The sequence below is a fragment of the Cygnus olor genome, chromosome 1, assembly GCF_009769625.2.
Source record: "Cygnus olor isolate bCygOlo1 chromosome 1, bCygOlo1.pri.v2, whole genome shotgun sequence".
NCBI classification, from domain to species: Eukaryota; Metazoa; Chordata; class Aves; order Anseriformes; family Anatidae; genus Cygnus; species Cygnus olor.
In genome coordinates, this window is record NC_049169.1 from 102,370,141 (window position 1) to 102,392,920 (window position 22,780).

The window sequence follows — 22,780 nt, forward strand, 5'->3', positions numbered from 1 at the left end:
ACGGAGTTCACATTTGGCCTCTAACTGTAGGACAGACATCAGGAGCAGACTGTAAATGGCACTAAATCAGGCAGTGTGACTTTAAGATGCCCTGAAATGAATGGTAATAGTTGGTTCCCTCACCAAGCAACTATTGCCAATACAACTCCTTTCATTGGCAGATGATCAATAAAAAAATAAATATGTGGTTAATTCAAGAGAACCTCTTGCAGGGGAATCAGAGGAGAGAGGTAAGCTTTCTACATGGGGACTTGACATAGAAACAAAAGCTATCTTTTTCAGCTGTTCTTTTGACATTTTCCCAGGCATCCCCATTCCCTGGTAGCTGTTGACACTTTCCATATTTAAAGCACATTAAAATCTCCACAAACACCGGACACAGACTAGTTTTAACTTAGTCTGACAGACTGAGAAATGGAGGGGTTCAGGGAAAAAAAAAAAAAAAGTTTGACATAGTAAATGTATTTGTAGAATAACCTGCATTTGGAGCTGCAGGTCTCCAAACAGCCATCAGGCTCCACACCAAGTGAAAAGATGCACTTAACTGCTCAGCTGTATGACTTTCAAAGCCAGTCACTTTGCTCAAGACAAATCTCCTCCCTAGCAATGCATACACGTAGACAATGCCATCTCCTGAAGAATGTATGGCCAACATAAACATAAAAAGCATTTTGAATTCAGTTCAAGGCTTCATATCTACGCCAAGCACTTTCAGTGACAGAGGAAGCTCTGAGCCCATTCTGATCCAAGCTCCAGAATTAAGTGGAGGAGAAAAAAATACACTCTGTTTGGTTGTGTGTCAACTCCCAAGACTCTCTTCTCTCAGCACTAAAGAAGAGTTGCACTAACTTCATCAGATGTCACTTGTGTATTCAGGGAAGTCCACAAAACCAGAGACAGAATCTGTCAGCTTTATCTCACATTGGTGAGAAACAAAGCATGCTCAACCTGTTCCTTCCCCTTTTGAATCCCCTGGATAGGCACATGTATTTTGGACATCATCTGACTTTAATCCTTTCTCATTAGAGCAAGTTTTGCCAGAGGTTCCAGGCTTGGCATTTGTTCTCTTCAGTTTCCGCCAATTTGAACCTTATACTCCTCCACTCTCACATTTCTGGTCTTGTACCTTACAGTTGTTCTTATTCTGAACCCATTCTTTTACTGAGAGATTAACTACGTTCCTTTGTGGTCTCCAGTGATGCATTCTCCACCAGGATAAAAGACACACAGGCTCCTCACAGCACCTCCACCTCCTCACCACAGTATCTCTATTTCCTTGTTACATTTCCCTCTGTTCAAACACTGTTTCTTATTTACTCTTGGTCTCTGTTCTTATTTCTGTCATGGCCCATCTCTTAACACAAATCACAAAGACAGGCTTTGGGGTCAGTGGAAAGCCAAGCCGTGAAAAAAGCACATAAATATTTCACCTCCAGCAGATTCAGTTTAATTGTTCTGATGCTGGCAATTTCAATGCTAACTCTCTCCTTTCACACATGGCATCTCATTGAGATTCAGAGATCCTGCAAGGCCAGAGCGCTCCCAAGAGACCTTCAATGAGGTCTCATTGACAGGGATTGCATCTTTTACCAACTCCATACTCTGACACATATACTTTCTAATATCAGTCCCACAGTCATTACTGTTGGTAACAGTTTCCTTTCAAGTGTTTCTGGCAGCTGTTCAACACAAAACACTTTACTGAGGATATCTATAAGTACGTTTGTGATAAAAGGAAAGCTAGAGAAATAGTGGGCCTTCTCCAGAAGGAGATGGGAAACCTAGATATGGAGAAGACAATGACTTTTTTTTTGCCTCAGTCTACACCATCGAGAGCTACAACCACATAGCCCAAGCCCCAGAGGCAAAGGCAGGGACTGGGAGAATGAAGAACCACCCACTGTAGGAGAAGGTCAGGTTCAAGACCATCTAAGGAAGCTAAAGGTATACAAGTCCATGGGAATTGATGAGATGCATCTGTGGGTCCTGAGGGAACTGGCAGATGTAGTTGCTAAGTCACTGTTCATCATATTTGAGAAGTTTTCAGATGACACCAAGCTTAATGGTGTGGTTCACATGCTGGAGAGAATGGATATCATCCAGAGGGACCTGGACAGGCTTGAGAGGTGGGCCTGTGAGAACCTCATGAGATTCAACGAGACCAACTGCAAGGTCCTGCACCGAGGCCAGAGCAATCCAAAACACAAAAACAGACTGGGTAGAGAATGGATTGAAAGCAGCACTGCTAAGAAGGACTGGGGGGTGTTGGTTGACAACAAGCTCAACATGAGCCAGCAATGTGTGCTTGCAGCCCAGAAAGCCAACCGTATCCTGGGCTGCATCAAAAGGAGCATGGCCAGCAGGCTGAGGAAGGTGAATCTCCCCCTCTGCTCTTGTGAGACCCTACCTGCAGTAATACGTTCAGCTCTGGGGACCCCGACAAAAGAAGTATATGGACCTATTAGAGTGAGTCCAGAGGAGGGACATGAGGATGATCAAAGGACTGGAATACCTCTCCTTATCGAGACAGGCTGAGGGTGTTGGGGTTGTTCAGCCTGGAGAAGAGAAGATTCTGGGAAGACATTATAGTGACCTTCCAGTACCTAAAGGGACCTACAAGAAGGCAGGAGAGGGATTATGTTGATAAGACAAGGAGTAATGGCTTTGATCTAGAAGTGGGTAGATTTAGCCTAAATATATGGAACAAGTTCTTTACTGTGAGGGTGGTGAGGCACTGGAACAGGTTGCCCAGGGAAGTTGTGGATGCCATGTCCCCGGAAGTGTTTAAGACCGGGTTGGATGGGGCTTTGAGCAACCTGGTCTAGTGGGAGGTGTCCCTGCCCACGGCAGGAGGGTTGGAACTAGAGGATCTTTAAGGTCCCTTCTAATCCAGACCATTCTATGATTCTATATGAGAAATTTTTGCCAGCTATCTCCAGTTATTCAGTTTTCTTAGAGCTGCTCTTTCCGTAAGACTTCCCCTACTATATATCTGTCCCCTTTCCCCGCTGAAACCAGTATCAGGCACAACACACTAACCAGAGATGTCCCTGTTCACTCCTCCCAGGCAGCAGTGCTTGCCAGCACAGCCTTGTGAAATCTGACAGTGTGGTTCCAGTCTTGCTTCTGAGCTGGCTGCGCTCTGAGCAATTCACTTTACCATGGAAGTCTCTTCAACCTTTGTCTTGTTCAATGGAACCGCAAGCTGTTGGGGCAGGGACTGTTTCTCATTACAGGTTTTCTTTGATGTTTGCAAAAAAAAATGAGCAACTCTGGCATTCACTTCAAAGTTACAGGAGTCAAATACTGCTACTATCAAGGATCTGAACCACAACATTTTCAGAGAACCTTACAATGGCTCGAGTTGGAAGGGACCTTAAAGATCATCTAATTCCAAACCCCCTGCCATGGGTACGGACACCACCCACTAGATTAGGTTGTCCAGGGCCTCATCCAACCTGATCTAACACCTCCAGGGATGAGGCATCCACAGCCTCCCTGGGCAACTTGTTCCAGTGCCTCACCACCCTCTGAGTGAAGAATTTCTTCCTGACATCTAATCTAAATCTCCCCTCTTTTAGTTTAAAACCATTCCCCCTTGTTCTGTCATTGTCTGCCTGAGCAAAAAGTTCCTCTTCATCTTTTTAATAAGCCCCTTTTAAGCACTGAAAAGCTCCAGTAAAGTCACCCCAGAGCCTTCTCTTCTTCAGGCTGAACATCCTCAGCTCTCTCAGCTTTTCTTCATAGGAAAGGCTTACTTTCTTCATTTTCATGTCTCATTCACAGAAACAGTAAAATAAAGGACTTCAAACAAGAATGAGTTCAGCCAGAAGGGAGTATGTCCTGCTACTCAAGCTATAACTTCATAGGAGTAGTGTATAATAAGAAAACCTGGAAACAGCAACGACCAATTACTTCCACCCAGAACATGTTAAAAAATTAACTTAGCCAATGCAGTCATACAAGATTTGGGTTTAGAAAAGTAACAGTTTGGAATACTGTGAAATGTATTGCATAGGGTATAACGGAGCATAGTGTTGAAACTTACCAGAGGAAAATGGTGGGGAAATTTTATAGCATACTATAACAATAGCTCAGATCCTCTGAAACAGTTGAATGAGTGCAATCAGTGGATGACTAGCTCCAAGTGAGTACAATTTGGAGACTGCAGGGGAAAAAAAAAAGTACTAGAAGGGGAAAAGGTGGAAAAACAGTTACACAACAATAACTGAATGATGTCTGAAGTTTACAGACAAAAGAGGACAGAAATCATTAACATGTTGTGTTTACAAGGACTCTACAGAGAAAAAAGAAAAAAAAAAAAAGATGCAACTGTAGCATGACCAACTAGCTCTAAACTAACTAGTAGGGTATAACGCTTCCACAGCACCCTAGCCACCAGTTATTCAGGCTCCCCGAGGTGTTACAATCTAGTCATTAAATTGGCCTGGAGCCAGTACTACTTTAAGTTCCATCAGAAGGTCCAGCAGTGGTGGAAGCAAGTGAGAACAGTTCACGGAGCCTTTGAAGGGTCTCCACTCACTCACTCTACAACTTATCCAACTGTTGAGATGGGCTACAACCTCGGCTTTTGCCCTTGGACTTCTGCAATCCTGGGGCAATGCTGGCTATTCCCTCTGAATGCCCCTATTCACCCAGGACACCAGAGTATTGCTGACTAATCCTGAGAGTAAAACCAGTTAAAATAGGTGTTACAGGCAGTAGGTGAAGCAAAAGCTCTTAATAGGCAGCAGCATCAGGCAAGGAAGAAAAGAGAATCGAGATTTCCCTCTGTGTGTCGTGTAAGGTAATATAATTATTACACCTACAAACTGCACTGTGAGACTTTTGTCTCCATCCAACCACTGAGCAAAACTGGTTTACAAAGGAACAAGCACTTCTGGCCTTGGATCATATTCAACATATAAGACTGAACTCCAGCTCAATGCTTATGATTTTGTGCTAGGCACAAAATCAAGCTTGGTTTGCTTGCTACACTGAAATTGTCCGCAGCAGATACTGTACAAAAGGCACCTGACTTCATGACCAAAGCAAAGCAATGCTTTTAAATTATTGCAGTAGCTGACCTCTGGCTGAAACAGAGAGAGGATGTAGTGTCCAATGCAGTGATATAAATCAAAACAAGGAGAAAGGAGAACTTCTATCAGTGCAGCACTGGATAATGCAGTCAGATAGGGTGTGATGACAGAAGACTTTGTGTGGCCTTGCACGCTATCCAGTCAGGTACATTTGTGATAAAGAAAACAGAACAGAGTCTTGCTGCCCTAAAAGGAGGAAGAAGAAAAACAAAACCACCCATATCAAACAAAAACAAACAACAGCAACAAAACCCCAAATCTAACAACAAAACATATGCAGGCTCAAAGGTTTGGTGTGCTCCCACTGTCCCAGGGGTGGCCAACTCGTGGCTCAATCCCTAGCCACAGGCAACCCATTCACAGCCCCAACACAGGCTACATGGCAACACAGGCTGCGCTTTGGACTGAGAAAGTGACAACTACACCATATACATGTCAGCTGGGAGAGAAAACGAGCCAGCAATGGTAGCTGAGATTGACACTGCCAGGTTGCCCTGGGATTGAGCCATACACTGGGTTGACTCCAGCCTTCAACGGAACTATATAATTCCTGGGGAGTCAGGAAAAAAAAAAAAAAAAAAAAAGGTTGTGGTAGGGTGAAGGTGGTTAGCCACCCTTATACTAGCAGCAGTGGTCACCAATAGCCCTTCTTTCAACAGTCGCCAAGCTAATTAGAGAAGAATTAACCAGGAAGAGCTCCAATAATTGTGTTCCCCTTCTATCACAGAATTTTTAGTAGTGTTATTTAACATGTTATTTAACACAACTGCCTCTTTGAGTATACAGAAATGTAGAGGGTTTACTGATTAAAATGACTTCGATCTTACCAAATCAAATTTGAGGGAGAAGCAAGTCGTGCTTACCATTTTCCCAAAGAGTATTCTTCACTTAATTGTTAAATGAAATGGGACCTTTAGTAGGAACCTAAAAAATATTTACTCCTAAACTCACTGTTCCGAAAATTTCACCATCAGGCTAAAAAAGCCCGTATTTTACCCATGGAAAAGAAATATAGCACAAAGACCTACCTAAGTGTATCACCCAATGATGAAAAATCAGACTGAGGGCAAGATCCAGCCAAGAATGTCAACACTAGGAAAGGTGAACTTTAAAAGTGATTTGTGAATGCAGATGCTTTAACTTCAGAGGGGCTCACTTTTCTCAGGACCGATATTTAACACTTTCTGGAAATTGAGCATCTTTTGAGTCTCCTGTCAAGCAGCATAAAATTGATGGACTCATAGCGTCCTGTCTTTTTATGATACCCAAATTAAATTCTTATTTCTCAATCCTGCCTTCTGTTAAGGATGTCTCTCAGCCTCACCTCTTTCAACTGGTGATAGGATATGAGGGAATTGCTTAAAGGTCTGACAATATAAACTCAGATTGGATGTTAGGAAAAAGTTCTTCACTGAAAGGCTGGCCAGGGAACTGATCATGGCCCCAATCCTATCAGTGTTCAAGAAGTGTTTGGACAACACTCTTAAAAATGTGGTTTAACTCTTCAGTTGCCTCATTTAGAGTCAGGAGCTGGACTTGATGATCCTCATGGGTCCCTTTCAACTCAGGATATTTTATGATTCTATGATTCTTTTCTAGGACTCAGGGGGTACATGTCCCAAAACAGCACAACTGTTACATACTTCGGTTCCCATAACACCAGTGGCAGAATTTCACATGAACTTAGACAGGAAACAAATGTTTGCAAATCTCATCTAAAGCTCTGAAAGTGTTTAGCTCCAAAACTACGGCCGGTCTTCAACAAAAGCAATAGCTGAACCAGAGCTAAGAGTCTTACAACAGAATAGACACAAGCACTAACCACAATGCACAAGCAGTCAGATTTCCACATTTTCATTGCTTTCAGGCGGCCTATGTTGCAGGCATAATCTGTGTGCCTCCCTCTCCAGCCAGGGCTAAAGAAGGCCTTTACTAAAGCCTTAAGACAGAAGCAAACCACAAACAGGCAGAACAGGTATATTAAATGGGACCTCAGTTCAGTCAACATTAATTAATTATTTAAGCATGTGTGCTGATTTTAGAAGGAGTTAGACAGGAGCTTAAAGGTGTTTTGATACACCTTTTTGATACGCCTAAGTAAAGATCAACCATGAAATATCTGCATCATCTGTTAGAGCAGGTCCAAAAGATGTTCAGAGGGCTGGAGCACCTGTCCTATGAAAACAGGCTAAATTGGGGTTATTTAGCCTGGAGACAAGAAGGCTATGGGGAAACCTTATAGCAACATTCCAGTGCTTAAAGGGGGGCTGCTAGAGAGACCATGGAAGGACTCTTTATCAGGTGAGTGTGTTGACAAGACAAGGGGTAGTGATCTTAAACTAAAAGAGAGTAGATTTAGATTAGATATATTAGGAAGAAATTCTTTACTCAGAGGGTGGTAAGGCACTGGAACAAGTTGCCCAGAGAAGTTGTGGATGACCCATCCCTGGAAGTGTTCAAGGCCAGGTTAGATGGGGCTTTGAACAATCTAATCTAGTAGGTAGCATTTCTGCCCATGGCAAGGGGGTTGTGGGATTAAGTGATCTTTAAGATACCTTCCAACACAAACCATTCTATGATTCTGCAATCATAGGAATAAGCCCTGCTCACCACTGCTAACCACATTCTCTCCAAGGATTCAGAAACCATCACAGCTCAGTTTTGTAGTACACAGTCCACCTGAAACATGAAGCAGGTGAATATTGCCTACTTACAGATAAGATGATTGTTTCTTGAGGGCTAACGCTCAGGAAAGTCCACCAGATTTGTTCTTTTGTAAAGAAGTCTGAAAATTCCCAACAGACAAGGAGATTCCAGCCATTTTGGACTGATTCCAGTTCTCCCATTGGCTTGATACAAAATGCAGTAAAGCTGTCCACAACTCAGACTAGTCAGAACTCTCCCCTCTCAGTTGTGACAGTAAAGTCATTTCCAAGCTGTTGAAAATACAGTGATTTCATAGAAAGCAAGTGAAAACCATGAGAACCTGGTAAGTACAGGTCCAACACTCAAACTGGAATCACTAAGCATAGAAAGATGAAACAGAAAGAGCAAAACTGAAAAACACAGGTTAAACTTGCTTCAGGATATTACAGGAAAGCACAAACCTTTTGATTGATCTCTTTGTCCTTCCAGACCCTTCTTCCCAGGAAGGTCAACAGGTTATATACCTTCTGTTGGATTAATCTACAGGAGGAACAGGGGCAGACAGCCAAGCAAAACTAGACTCTTAAAGGGACACAGACAACCACAGACTTAACTCCAGTTTTTAAAGCACATTCTTACAAATTAAACTTGTGACCAAAAACAGTGAAAACCGTGTTTTTCCCTTTCTCAGTTATTTTACCACGTGGGGGAAAAAAAAATTACTTTGTTTCCCCTGTACAGTAATTTTATTCTGTTGTGTAGATCTTTCACAAAGAAATGGGAAGGGGAAATAAATACTATTATTTAGTTAAAAAAAATAAACTAAATCAGTAAGTGTACTTGGAGAAAATCATCTTATGCAACCCTCTCTTCAATACCTCTCTCTTCTTTTCCCCTAAGCTGACAAGATTTTCACACAAAGAGAACCTGTCTAAATCCTGCTAGTTCAGTATCAGTGAGCTGGATTCAAGGACCTGCTATACTGATGTATGATCAGGTAAGAAGAATACCAGCAAATCTTTCCTCCCTTTCCATTTCAGCATACACATGCTCAGTGCTCTTTTGACTTTTCTTCCTTTAGTTAAAGCACAGCAGTCCTGGTTACAAGAGATTAGATTTTGACTGGACGTCTATCATTAATGTTTACCATTGTATCAAGGAAGGCACAGTGAGAACCATGCTAATTTATTTTGTCATTGGCAATAGCAAAGCAGATGCTTCAAAGCCTTGCATCCAGCCACTGGCACTCATGTCTCAGTACAGCAGAATAAAACACCTCCCTTTTAGCAAACATACTCTAATGAAAGTAGGACTCAGTAATTATAAGCCTACAATGGAACAGAAAAACAGAGCCAGTGACTCAGTCAGTGGCACAGGGAACTGGAAAACCTGCCCCTCCCTAGCAGGAAAACGTCTAATTCATATGGTGTTAAAAACAAAGGGGAGTGACTGCATCATCTCCAGAAAAAGGAGGACCTAACGGGCAGGGGAAAAAGAGCAAAACAAAAAAAAACTCACCACCAACAAAAACCAAAGAACTCCAGTCATCTAGTCTCAGACCTTGTAATGAGCTCCAAGCATGCAAATTCCAAACTTTTTACAAGGCTCTTCACTAGATCACAGCTCCACAACTAAGGTGTTGGGCATTTAACATGGTGATGGGCATAACGGAGAAGTTGGGGCAGAGAAAGAAGCATACCATAATCAATGAAGACCATGGCTTCATAAACACTGTAAATCTTGATAAACTTGATTGCTCTTCAAAGGAGGACAGAATTACCATGAAGCTACAGAATGAAAAGAATAGAAGTGCACAATGTGATAGGTTAAGATTTAGAAAAGCATTTACTACTCTCTTCAGGAAATAAAGATTGAAAAAAAAAATCAAATTGGCTTGTATAGCACTGCTCATATTATTAGAAAATTAACTAACACTTCAAAATTAAGTGTAATGGTATATACTAATGGAACAAACAGGTACAGGGGGCACCTGCTGTTTTGCTGCAGAGATCTTTGGTAGTCCGGTTTTCTTTGACATCTTAATGATGTAAAACTGAATAAAGGAAATGTTAATGAAACCTGCAGATGATACAGAATAAAGTTTACAAACACCAGTGGATATAGGCAACTCAAAAGGATGGCTGACAAATAAACAAGAGAAGGGGATTAAGGGGACACAGATTAGAGTATCTGGAAAAAGTAATGCCAAGAAACTGAAGAAACCTCAAAGAAGAAAATATCAAATACTTCTAAAATTTTGTAAGACCATTGTAGGTTTTGTCTGCCTATGCTCAGTTATCACTTCAGGCAACAGAGAGAGATGAATTACCTCCAACATCTTGCAGAAACAACAACAAAAACAAATAGTCTCATTGCTAGTCTGTAAGAACTTAAGTGTAAATGCAAAAGAGAGAGAAAACCAATAATTTCACTGAAACATGCCAAGGCAAAACCTGTTGCGGTAGACTAAGAAAAATCAGTCTAAATTTCTGGAAATCCTTACTAATGTTAAAAAAAACACTGGGCTATGGAAAAGCTGCCCAAGAGAATTGCTAGAAGATTTGTTGCATGGCACTTAGGAAAAAAAATAAATCAACAAAGGACAAATATGAGGTATATGGAAGGTGTATTTTTTTTAAAAAAAAAAAAGTAACACTGATTTTTGCTTCCTTAAGATACAGTTTTGTGGCCAGATAAGACAAATTGTTTTGACTACCACAGTAGTAACTGTAAACATGGTCCAAAGAACTACTTAAGGCAGGATAAGATGGCAATGCTGCTAAGATGGCAATGTTGCTTCTTCCCCTACTCCCCACCCCCTACTCATCGCACCCTCTTCTCCAAACACAGCACTATTTGTATGAATATATAATTAACTGGACTGGGGAACACATCTGGTTTGGTTGGCCTCCCCTGGCCCAAGTCACTAAATGGCTGCACAAGTATCCATGGAATCGACAAAGGAAAGAGGTAAGACAAGTACAGGAAGGGACAGTCTGTGCAGACAAGTTCTGTCTTCAGCAGTGCCAGCCTAAAGAATTTGTTGGTCTGCACCTTGAATTCTATTGTGATGAAACCAAGAGTTAAAAGATACATTCAGAGGAGAAAAAAAAAAAACAAACAGTACTAAGGAAAGCTATGATTGAGTATAATGCCACTCCGGAGATAATCTCAAGCAGCAGCTATCAGAAATTGTGCTTTTCAGCAACCTCCTCAAAACTGTACTTACTGTTTTTGAGTTCTGTGAAACAAATATCCGAGTAAAAGAACCACCAGTAACTCTTATTTTATTTTAAACCACGGGAAGATTCTGTGCCATGGAGCCCTTCTTTACAGAGCCTGGCAGTGCTGTCCTCATACAGTTTTCCCACAAAAAGTTTCGTAGTACAGGAATATTAAAACACTTACCACAGTAATAACCTAAAATACTTTAAAGCTGTCAATAAAATTTACTTAAAAAAATCTAAAAGATGCAGTGGGAACCAAGAGAGTGGGGAAGATGCTAACCCCCATTCGCAATAGTAATCCTTGTGCACACTAGATCATTCCCAGATCACCTCTGAGGGGTAAGAACAGTGAGCTGATGCTCCAGTTTAGAGATGATAAATTTGCCACATGCTCGAGTTTGAAAAATCCAGACCAGGTTTTAGGAAAACCCTGTGAGGTGACCGCACTGACTGGCTGCCTTTTGGTCTGTGAATTAAAGTGCCAAAGAGCCTCACATCCAACAGCCTTAATAAAGAAGCCCCTCTATGTTCATTACAGCACAGTGCAGCCTCTTTGCTGTAGTGAGAAAAATCTGTCGCGACCAAAAGTTTTCAATTGTACCAGTGATAGTATAGCAGCTGCAACAGGGCCCTAGCCTGGAAAAACCCTGTCTGTTTTCCCCCTTGTTCTGTTCATCTTACTCCTCCCTCCCCATTACTTTATTCCCCATCATACTGCCCACCTCCTTCTGTAAAAGGAAAAATAAGATCTTTTCCATCTACATGGGCAGATGGACAGACAGGTGAATGAGTGCTCCGCTCAGTTTGCGCACAGACAGCGGAATCAAGTCTAAGGGAAACCAATCTGTTCCGAGTAAAGAGAAACAAGAAAAAAAAAACCTGCCTTGCTACCTACCTCCCGTCTAAAAAGTATTTTGTGTTGTTTATTTATAGCTGATCTGCAAAGCTCTGCTCTTAAGGTTAGAAAGTAACATGTGTGTAACTTCAGGTTAAATAAAAACAAAACAAACTTGGTGGCATTAGTCCTTAAAATATCTTAAGGAGTTGCATGTTTTCCCCCTTTCCACAAAAATATATATATATATATATATATATATATATCTTTAGTATCCCACACAAGGAGTTGTTTAAAAGGATTTATATACATAAGACAAAAAATTACTTAGGGATGTTCATTTGCCTTTTTTTTTTTTTTTAAATCTTTTCCAGAAGCATGCCACCCAAACTCAACTCTTCCAACTTCAGAGAAACTCATCTAGGAAAACAGTATTCCCTCATCTTTTGTTAAATGCCCTATAACAGCCCAAATACTTTCTCACGGTTGTTTTTGCTTATCTTTTTTTTTTTTTCAAAAACACTTTTTGTAATTTACACCAGAATTTATATCCTTAATACAGAAAGTGCTGATCCTCCTCTCTACCCCCCATACCCTAAATTTCTTTACTAAAGGCACAGAAACCTATTTTTTCAATGAAAAGCGCTAGCAGTTTTCTGCTGATGCACCACGCCACCGAGACCCCAAAGTCTCGGCGCAGGCACGGAGCGGGGGAAGGCGCCAGCAGCCTCCATTGAGAATTTTCTGATCGCTTCCTTTGTACGTCCGTGTCTCCTCCGTCGCACATGACTAGCTTCAAATCCCTCCTTTCACTCTTCCTCCGGCAGGCACCCGGTCCCCTTTACCCCGCGGGAAAGCGACCGTAAAAGAGCGTGTCCTGACCTGAGCGAGGCAAGAGCAGCTGCTGTTCCGCAAAGGCAGAGAGGACCGGCTTCAAATCCTCCTTCTGCTCCAGGACTTTCTGCCAAAAGAGCAGATGAGAGTTATTAGGGATGTGTCCGTCCCTCTCCCCCGCCTGATCCCCACCCCCGAGCCCGTGGGGCTAAGGGCAGGGGTTGGGGAAGGCGGAGCGGGAGGAACCGCTTCGCGCTCGGTGCCGCCACCGCCAAGTCGGAGCGAAAAAAGTTGCCGGGAGCCGCGGCTGCCCTCGGGGCGGCTCCGGGATGGGCTCCCAACACCCTCCCCCCCCCCCCCCCCCCTTCCCCATCCCGACGGCGGGGACGGAGCGAACAAAGCCGGGCTGGGCGCTGCCGCCGGGCGGGCTGCTGGGGGGCGACCGGGGGCGGGCAGGGGGCGACCCGGGGGGCGAGGGGGAAGCGGCCCCAGGCGCAGCCCGGGCCGGCGCTGCCAACTCACCTCGAGAGCTCGGAGCGGCTGGCGGGACGGCAAGCCCGTGCGGTGGCTGGGCAGGAGTTTGGGAGGAAAAGGGAGGGTTTTTATTTCCCCTGGAGTTTGAAACGAGGAAGTGAGGAATGCGAGGAATGAGAGCTGGTATGAAATGAACGCGGCCGAGGGAGGGGACTCCCGTCTAACGTAGAGGCTGGAGCAGGGCTAGAGAGGGGGCTGGCCGGGGGGGGGAAGGAGAGGAAGGCGAGAGAAAGGCCGAGGCGGAGTTGGGAACAAAACACAGCAGGGATCGGCGGTCTCTGGCTCCGGGCCGTGCGTGCCCGGGGAGGAGGGAACGCGGGGCAATGGCCGGAAGAAAAGACCTGCGGAGGCGGGGGCGGGCTGCCCCCTGAACAGAGGAGCGGAGGAAGGAAACTCCAGGCGGCCGCCAGGGAAAAGCGGAGGCGGGGGGAGGCGGAGGGCCGGCGAGGGGCTGGCCGCCAGCAATCAGTGCGGCTGCGAGGGCGGGCTGGGAACTTGTAGACGCCGTCCGGGACGGGACGGGCTCGTCCCCTGGAAGCAGCCAGCCTCATCCCCGGGACCGCAGCCGCTTGCCCTGCGCCTTCCCAGCGCCGGGGGTGCGGAGCCCCGAGGAGCGGCCGGCCGCCCGCCCGCCCCTGCGCTGCCCTCCCCGGCCGCCGGGTCCCGTGGCCCCCGTCGGAGCTGCCCTGCAGCGCCGCAGCCCGGGGGAGAGGCGCTGGTCCCGCGGCCAGCTCCTCGCAGCCAGGCGTGACCCGCAGGAAACGCCGCTTCGGAGCCCCTCGGGGACGTGACTTCCACCCCGCGTAGCTGAGCCGCTGCAGAACAAGCCGGCCCCAGCACCGCAGGAGTGCTTACAGCAGTTTGACTGTCCAGAGAGCATCCCAGAAAGGAAATTACTCACTTAACAGCAATAGGACGTCCTCTGCAGCTTTTTCTCAATCGCTCTCGCAGGTAGTTGACTTTAAAATGGCTTCCATTTTTCTGTGGGGCTCTATGCATCCCTTTTCTGCCTTCCCTTCACAGTCCTCCCTCATTTGCAAAGCACGCTCCATGACCCATCACTACATGGACAACACGCTGTGGCCCCACGCATGCTCTGGCACAGCCACCAAAGTAGGCAGTCCCATCTTGGTAGCAGGCCTTTATTTGCTTACACCTGCCAGACTTACCTTGGGGCAGGTCAGTTTGAACCATGCCCTTTGGCTGGTCTGGTTCACTACATAGCTGCTCTTTTCCTACCCATTCAATCAGCTTCAGCTACCCTTCCCTGTAACACATCTATTTCTGAACTCCCAGCCTTCTGAACTCCTTGCTGGCCTGTTGTGCTCACAGCAATCTAGAAGGCGGCCACCGAGTTATTTTCCTGAATGCCTGTTTTACCATGCATCTCCATGCTTAGCTGACACTGCCTGGCTCTTCCTCATAGCAACAAATAACAGTACATCTTCACCATTAAGTCCTAAGGGTCCTTTGGGGTCTTTTATTATGTTTCTTTCTTGGTGGTCTCTTCTGATCAGTGATCAGTCCCCACTGTGTTCCTGTCCCACGGTGGTCCTGTTTGATTTCCATTTCCCTTCTTTCTCCTTTCCTGTTGTTACATTTGGAAATCGACCACCATTAACACTCGAGAAAGCAGGACCATGGTCGAAAACATGCCAAGGGAATTCAGCTATTTCTGTTTGGAGCACTGTAAGCATGAGAACACTTTTTTTTTTTTTTTTTTTTTGCCTGTGTACCTTTTTTTTCTTTGCTTGTGTACCTTTATCCCCCTTTTAGTTCTAATTATTTGAACGAAATGTTTATTCTACTATTTCATTTAAATGAAAATTATTTATTTGTACAAAAATCTCCCCAGCTTTAAAATCTGTTTTGCATATCATGAGACCCAGAGAAAACTTTATCTTTAGGCTATTGTGCTAAAATGCAGAGTATCATATTAATCAGCATTGCCCCACTCTTTCCTGATAACGTCCCTGCTTGTCTGTCTCTGCTATCTCTTGTCCTAAACCTATTTAGAAAATTTTGAGTGAGAATTCGGCATTTTGTGCCACATAGCACAAGGGGTCCAGGCCAAAGAAATACCAGGCAAGTAACAATAATGACTTGAAAAAGAAGCAAATTGATATAAGCCTATTGCATTTTTTTAAGTGTGTGCAAACTGCATAGTTTAACCACTGTAGAAAAAGTAGCAAAAATCATCTCTTTTCAAAGGTATACATATACTAGAAAATTTTGACCAGCACTAGAAAATGATGATACAAAGAGACTGATTGCTGCACTTGAGTTGGAAAGCCACATTCCAAAGCAAGCAGATCATCCTGGTAAAACAGCAAGTTTAGTATATGTAACTACATCCTATTAGGGGCTGTGGGCAGTGCAGCTGCATCAGCAAAATAATCAAACATTTTCATGTCTTCAGCAAGTGACTTTGTCACAGATGCCTCATGTATACATAGCTACCTGTGGCGGAATTATGATAAAGTTGGCTTTGTTTAAAACTTCAATATATTGAAGAAATGCAAAAAGAAATATGTTAAGCTTTTGGAAGAACAGAAAGAAGTTCATAACTCTCTGTTGCAGAGAGAAGACTGTAAACAGGACCTAAACACATCTTAGAGCATCAGAAACCAGGTGGCAAAAAAAACTCCTTCAAAAATGTACTCTTGTGATTTGGAAGGCCAGCTCCACTCTATTTTAATTGTGGTTTTTTTTTTCTTTTGTTTTCAAGTTTAGCAGTGATGAAGATAACTGATATCAGAAATGCTTTTTAGTACTCTTATAATTACTTTTCTTTGTAGCAAAATGCAATAAGCGTTTTATTTTATGAATACATAAGGAAAACGTTTTCTGGCAAAACTGTAGGAATCAAAAGTATATACAGTATAAGACAAAAATATAACATTTAATGAAATTATTATTTTGTTGTTGTTATATAAAGCCCTGTAATTATCACATTTAGCCACTGTTTCTATTAAACTGTATTTTAAAACATGTAATTTTATGAAAACCTTTTTTTTTTTTATATTAAATGTAGCTCATTTCTTATAACATCTGACTATGATTTCTAGGCCCGGTCTCACAATTATGTGACCAGCATACAGTTTTGCTCACATTTCCCTGCCGAATCAACACAGCTCAAAGAAAAAGAATTGAAGCCTATTCCTTCCTGTGAATCATCACACAAATTGTTTGCAGGACTCTAGTCAATCACATATGGAAACTCACTCAGGAGAAGAGAGTATTTTTTTTTGTTATGTTTTATTACTGATGGTAATGTGGAAGCAAACTATTCTGCCTAGAACAGAAAGCAGAGGGAGCTGGACAACTTGATCAGACCTAATTCCCCAACCCTTCACTCTGTTTGTCTGAATGATTTTGATATCCAGCTTTTAAAATAGTCACTTTTCACAATAAAATAGTATTACTTTAATAATGGGCTCGATTCAATTAAGCAAGACTGTACAGTTCAAAAGATACAAGAGATAACAGTGAGTAGAGGGATCTTTCATGGCAGGGTTTTTGATTCTTACCACTTCATAGTTGTAGCAAGCTCTTTTCCCTGTTAGTAAGGAAGCCCTCACACCACAGTTTCTCTTCTACTAATCTTCATAATTATATAGCGGGCCAACCACTTGGCCCTAGAATACTTTAGTTTCTTTCTTAGTTCTGGATTTCAGCTGTAATAGTGCAGCACTGCAGTTACTTACAACAGTTTGACATTACAGCAGAGAAGATGAGATTCTTTTCTCTGTCAAAGAAGGAGTCTGTCCGTAGTTGAGTTTCAAAAGATTTTGCACAAACTCCCAGCTCTTGACCTGTAAACCATGGGGAAGACGTTGCTTGTCTTCTATAACAGGGACAGGAAAACCTAATTCAATTACTGGGCCCTGCACTTGGATCACAACCCCATGCAATGCTACAGGTTTTGGGGAAGAGTGTCTGGAAAGCTGCCTGGCAGAAAAGGACCTGAGGGTTTTGGCTGACAGCTGGCTGAATATGAGCCAGCAGTGTGCCCAGGAGGCTAAGAAAAACAGCATCCTGGCTTGTATAACAGTCTAGCCAGCAGGACCAGGAAAGTGATTGTCCCTCTGTACTCGGGTCTGGTGAGGCCGCACCTCGAGTACTGTGTTCAGCTTTGGGCCCTTCACTAGAAGAAAGACATCCAGGTGCTCGAGCATGTCCAAGGAAGGGCAACGAAGCTGGTGAGGGGTCTGGAGAACAAGTCCTACGAGGAGTGGCTGATGTAAACTAGGGTTATTTAGCCTAGAGAAAAGGAGGCTCAGGGGAGAGACTATTGCTTTCATCTACCTTAAAGGAGGTTGTACTGAGGTGGGGGTCAGTCTCTTCTCACAAGCAACAGAAATAACCTCAAGTTGTGCAAGGGAGGTTTAGGTTGGTTACTAGGAAAAAAAAAAAGTCTTCACTCAAAGGATTGTGAAGCATTGGAACAGGCCATCCAGGAAAGTACGAGTCACCATCCCTGGAGGTATTTAAAAGATGTATAGTGGTGTTTAGTGACATTGTTTAGCAGAAGACTTGGCAAAGGTAGGTTAATGGCTGGACTTGATCTTTAGAGGTCTTTTCCAACCCAAATGATTCTACGATTCTATTCTACAGATTCTATGACAACTGAGAGATTTAGAGCTGTTAATACCAGAAAGTTAATACCAGACTGTGACACTATACTAAGTACAGTATAATGCAATTATTATGCTGACACTAACAAAAAACAAAACAAACAAAGATCCTCTGCATCTGCTGCTACCAAATTCAGCAGCAAAGCTTCAGTGAAAGTAGGACTGAGCCATAAGAGGGCAAGACATTATTCACTCTTTGATGTCTGTGAGCCAAGGAGCTGTTAGTCTACTAGGCCTGCCTTTAGGATTCATATTTAACAATATAACATGCTTCCATCCTTGTTTAAGATCTTGGGATTTCATGAACATTACATTTACATGCAAAGGTAAGTGAGCGACAACTAATTGTGTACGAGAGCAACTGCTTAGTAGAACCTCTTGCTCAGTTTTATCTCTCAACTAGATCTAATTTCACTCAGAAGGAAATAGTGGAAAAAAAAAAAAGAGGTGGTATGCAGCCAGCATGAAGAATACGCCCTACACGTTGAGAGCTGTGTCAGCTTTTTGATTACCAGATCCATTGTATCTCCCCTTTCTGAGGTTCATACATCTGCCAGTGGAAATAAAAATAACCACTTCAACTTGATTTTCCCTTGAGCCCTGTATTATTTCAGCTGTTGATTCAGAAGTATACTATATTGTACTTCAACAGTAGAAAAGGTTCCGATGGAAGGTAGGAAAATGCCTAAGGAACCATTTCAAAAGCCGTAACTTGAGGCTGGGATAATAATTAAAAAGATGGGGCAGAGAAGTGCAAGCAGCTTGAAAAGAGAACCAAACAGGAACCATGAACTATACCGGAAGTCTTACTGGAAGTTCCTGATGGAAAAAAAAGGCATTAGAGAGACTAAGCTTACATTCACTCCCAGCCTTCTTAGTGTATAAAGAAAACCAACACGAAGGAATAGAATTGAGAATTACAAAGGAAAAGGGGACAGAGAGAAGAGAGATGAGATATGAAAAGACAGGAAGAAATTGAGGTAGCATCTAGTACAGGAGGAACAAAGAACACCCATAAGTGACAATAAAATCCTAGAAAAAAATTCACTTAGAATTAAGGAGTTTTTCAATATATAAATTAGTTTATTTTTATTTAGATATAAAAGTTATAAATACAATTGATGTAAAACAGTATCTGATAAAAGAGCTCTGAAGCGGTTCATATATCTGCATAAATTTGACCAAGACATGGAGGCTCTGACCCAGTGAAGATGATTTGACATCAACAGATAGCTTGAAGAGCCACTGCTGTCCAGCTTAGCTCAAAGGGTGAGTAAAGCAATGCTACTGTAGCCTTCTGAGAACAGAGAAAAATCAACTTAAATTAGAAATTATCATTGTAGCTTCAGGACACCCCAAGCTAACATAGGGCAGTTTCTTGCACACAGTCCTAGACAGAAAAATAGTAATAATCAGATTATGAACTGACTTTTTTTTAGTATTTCTGGACGGGTGTGGGGAATGCGGAGCCATCAGCCAAGAACTCAGTGGAGAACAACTGGAAAACTCTGTCAGGTCTTAACCCCAGCGTGATGAGCAGGAAGTACATGAAGGCACAAAAGAGATCCATGATTCAAGTTCTCTTCACTGACTGCTGTGCAGTTGAGATCACTCTCAAGACAACAGCTCTCTAGCTAATACAGAATGGGCATCTGAGACTTGGCTTCCAGCATTTTCTAGAGCTGGTGCCCTCAGCAACAGTTCATAATTTACAATTAAAAACAAAGTTTACACATGATTACCAATTTTTTTTCCTGGCAATGAAACTCTGTGAAGATATTTTCTGATATTATTTTGAAAGAGCAAGTGATATCTACCACTGCAAAGACTCTGGAGAACAAAAGCAGTAAGTCTGTTTTTCAGGAGCATGAAACAGAACTTGTCTGCTGACAATATGCAAAACTGGTAAACGCTGATTCTTGTCTTATTGGAAGGATACAGTTTTCCAATTTCATCATGGATATGCACAATGGCCATGAAACTGGCAAGATAGTAGCTGTTCTCTACTTTAGCACACACCAGATGTGTGCACTATGAGGCTTACGTGTCAGTGTGCAGCAATTCACTCTGATGAATCAAGGCCATATGATTCAAGGAGTGTCCCATGCTGTGACCTACTGTCTCCATATTGTAGAACCCAGCACTGAAAATTAGAATAATGAAAAGGAACTGGACTATCAGACTTAGCAGAGAATCATTCCACAGAGAAGGAGGTAAGTGTTTTTACTACAGCCAATGTCTCATTCCAGCTTGTACTTGTTGAACACTACCTACAGTTGCACAGAGGCTTAACCTCAACCCTTCTCTCTCTCTCAGTGTTTTTACAGACAGCAAAATGCTACACAGGGCAAGAGAGAACACATGCCATAACCATCCTTCTATTTTTTCTGAATTAGTTTGATCAGGAACTCAAAGGAATATCGGTAGCATCATCTTCAGGGGCACTGCTGAAGATCCAAGGTATATGGACACTAAACCATTATTTTTCTAGTCCAAGCTGCAATGTGTTTCAATTAGTGGGTTAACTTCCTTAGCCTGTTCAGGCAGCAGCATGTGTTACAAGGATTCTGAAAGCAGAATCAATTCTGACAACAAAAACATCACCAATATTCCTTGTTCTTCAACAATGAGTACAGAGACTGCTCAGTCTTGGGACAGTCTCCTAAGAAGATCTACTGTAAACCACCATAATGGTCTCCGGCCTGCTATTCGCTTTCAAATAAGCCTGCAGAAGTTTGTCCTCCAGTTCCCTTCCATCCCTGATGTGCTTTTCATTACTTCACCTAAACTCTTATAACAAGATGCAGGGATGGGAGTCAGTTCCATGTCTCAAGTCTGTTGTCTCTCATTCACAGGCCAATTTGCTATCAAAGCTGGAGAGTCCAATAGCAAAGGCCTGAAGAGCACAGAGAGGATAATTATAGTCCAGAGTGAACACATCTTCTGCTACACGACCGAACTGCATCACAATGTAGTCAGCTGGGGAGAAAAGAAAGATTCAGAGACCAGCAATTTCACAGGGAAGCAAAGAAAACAAACAAATGAACAAAAGTTCAGAAGTATCTGGCAGTCCCAAATATATGTGGTCATTGTATCCATCCTTTGTCACCAAATTGGACTTAAAATCTTTTCTCTGGGGTGACTGTGGTATTCTAGAGATTACCAAAAACCAAGGCCCACACCACTCTTTTGCTGGGTTGAAGGTGTCACATTAACTTTTCTTCCCCTGCAGGAGGCTTGCATTTGTTCCCTCTTTTGCTGGACAACAGCCTCTGCACCCATCCCAGAAAAAGTTAGGCCTTTTATAATTTTCTTGACAGCTGAGAAGTCCTCAGTCATCTTGAGCTGTCTTCTTTCATCCAGTTTCCCTTCTCCAGGAAGACTGTCCTACTCCTCCAAAACCTCTTGAAATATATTGTGCATTCCCTGTTTGAATGACACCCCACCCCCAATTCTCCACCAGACTCTTACGGTCATTGTCATGGACAATCTGGAAGTTCTTCACTGAAGCCTGAGTGACTCTCCCATGGAAGTTCAAAACATAGGACTGAGTATCATCATTCCAGACTGGAGCCTTGTTGTGCAGCTCAATGAGGTTCTCTAAATTTTTGTTTTGCCATTTTGACAGAAGACTCTCATGTTCCTGTTTAGAAGAAAGAAATATATTTATCAGATTCAGAATGGCTCTATTTCTGAGTACTGCCTCTCTCCCATATGCACACTGTGACTTCAGTGTCATTCCCTGTTAAATGAAACACAGTGACAGCACTTAAACTCTGTACTACTGAAAGTATCCTGCAGGTACCGAGAAAATACTTTAATGGTTTCCTAGTCCAACCACTCCTTTCCACTCAAGGAGCTACTGCCATATCTCCACCCAAAAAAAAAAAAAAAAGAGTGAGAGAAAAAGCGTGTGCATGCACAGGAAAGACAGCAATTCACAGGTCACAGATGACCATCATAGTGCTGGTAGAAATCTCCTTTACGAGGCTCATAAGCTTTCTCTGATCTTGTTGGATCCATTTCCAAAATTCTAAACTTTGAAACAAACAAAAAACATCTACAATTAACTACATAGTGTAAACTGCATAGGCCCTGGGGTGTTTCAGTATAAAGTCAAAAGGCTGCAGCAGGTGGTAAGCACACCGTTAAGTAGATTAAATGTCATCCTAACGGATCTAATAAGAGGTGTACAATATGAAAAATATACAGACAAATAAAAGAAATATACAAAAAGGAGAGGCAAAACAGCACATTAAATTTGAGAAATAATTAATTACAAGGAACTGGAAATAGTGCATGAAACACATGGCATACAATTTAATTTTTAAAGTTATGCAATAAATAAAACCCCAGATTATACGTTATATAAGCTAAAGCTCACAAGAAAAAGAATCCCATTAAATAAGTTCAGTTTGAATGGAAGTGAACAGAAAACAACATTTTGTGGAGGTATGGCTAATATGACTAAGTGTTTCAGTATTGTATATGGATAGAAAAATAGGTTATTCTCAAAAATTCATTGTTTTCCTTACACTAAAATTTGTTGTTCGGTTTAAGTTGTATCTTTATTTTTAGCTATATTTATTTTTATAAAGGTACAAATCAACTTTAAAAATTGGCACTAACAAGCTGCATTTTGATGCAATTTTTCTTCCTGTAAAGTGGGGCAGTATTGCTTAATCAGAGGCATCAGACTACAGAGAATGTAGATAAAAACAGAGTTAACACCCCAAAGGATTTGACAACTTTTTTGAATTGCTTTGTCTTTCAGACTTGGCTACTGTCATTATGCTTGCCTGCTAGCAAAGGGGTATGAAAAATGCTAGAAAAATGCAAGAAGAACCGTTAAACTGTTACTGAAGAATATGAGAACACTGAAACATGAAGAATCAATGACCACCTCCAGATATCATTTTCCTGCCCACAGAATTAAATATGTTTTTCAGGTTCTCACGAGTCTAAATT

General features: G+C 42.5%; 2 protein-coding genes and 1 long non-coding RNA gene across 13 annotated transcripts in view; 1 reads left to right on the plus strand and 2 right to left on the minus strand.

Annotated features, from left to right (window-relative positions):
- Positions 1-13,297, minus strand: part of TEAD4 (TEA domain transcription factor 4) — a 59,358-nt gene extending 46,061 nt beyond the window's left edge. Inside the window, exons 1-2 of one of the 2 annotated variants that reach the window (XM_040574569.1) lie at positions 13,164-13,297; positions 12,690-12,768 (exon numbers count right to left, since the gene is read on the minus strand). The gene's annotated coding sequence lies outside the window, so the exon portion shown is untranslated. Of the gene's footprint in view, positions 1-12,689; positions 12,769-13,163 lie in introns of those variants that run through there. The other variant, XM_040574577.1, reaches the window with a different exon arrangement.
- A 374-nt stretch (positions 13,298-13,671) lies between these two features.
- Positions 13,672-22,763, plus strand: LOC121078420. The gene is made up of 2 exons (XR_005824561.1): positions 13,672-14,126; positions 22,587-22,763. It is a non-coding gene; the product is annotated as an uncharacterized LOC121078420 (long non-coding RNA).
- TULP3 (TUB like protein 3) overlaps positions 18,883-22,780 on the minus strand; it is a 35,693-nt gene continuing 31,795 nt past the window's right edge. For all 10 annotated transcript variants that reach the window (XM_040574562.1, XM_040574539.1, XM_040574522.1 and 7 more), the window contains exons 10-11: positions 21,284-21,455; positions 18,883-20,791 (exon numbers count right to left, since the gene is read on the minus strand). In XM_040574562.1, the coding sequence (XP_040430496.1) occupies positions 20,658-20,791; positions 21,284-21,455 (306 nt within the window). In that variant the 3' untranslated portion in view covers positions 18,883-20,657. The remainder of the gene's footprint in view (positions 20,792-21,283; positions 21,456-22,780) is intronic.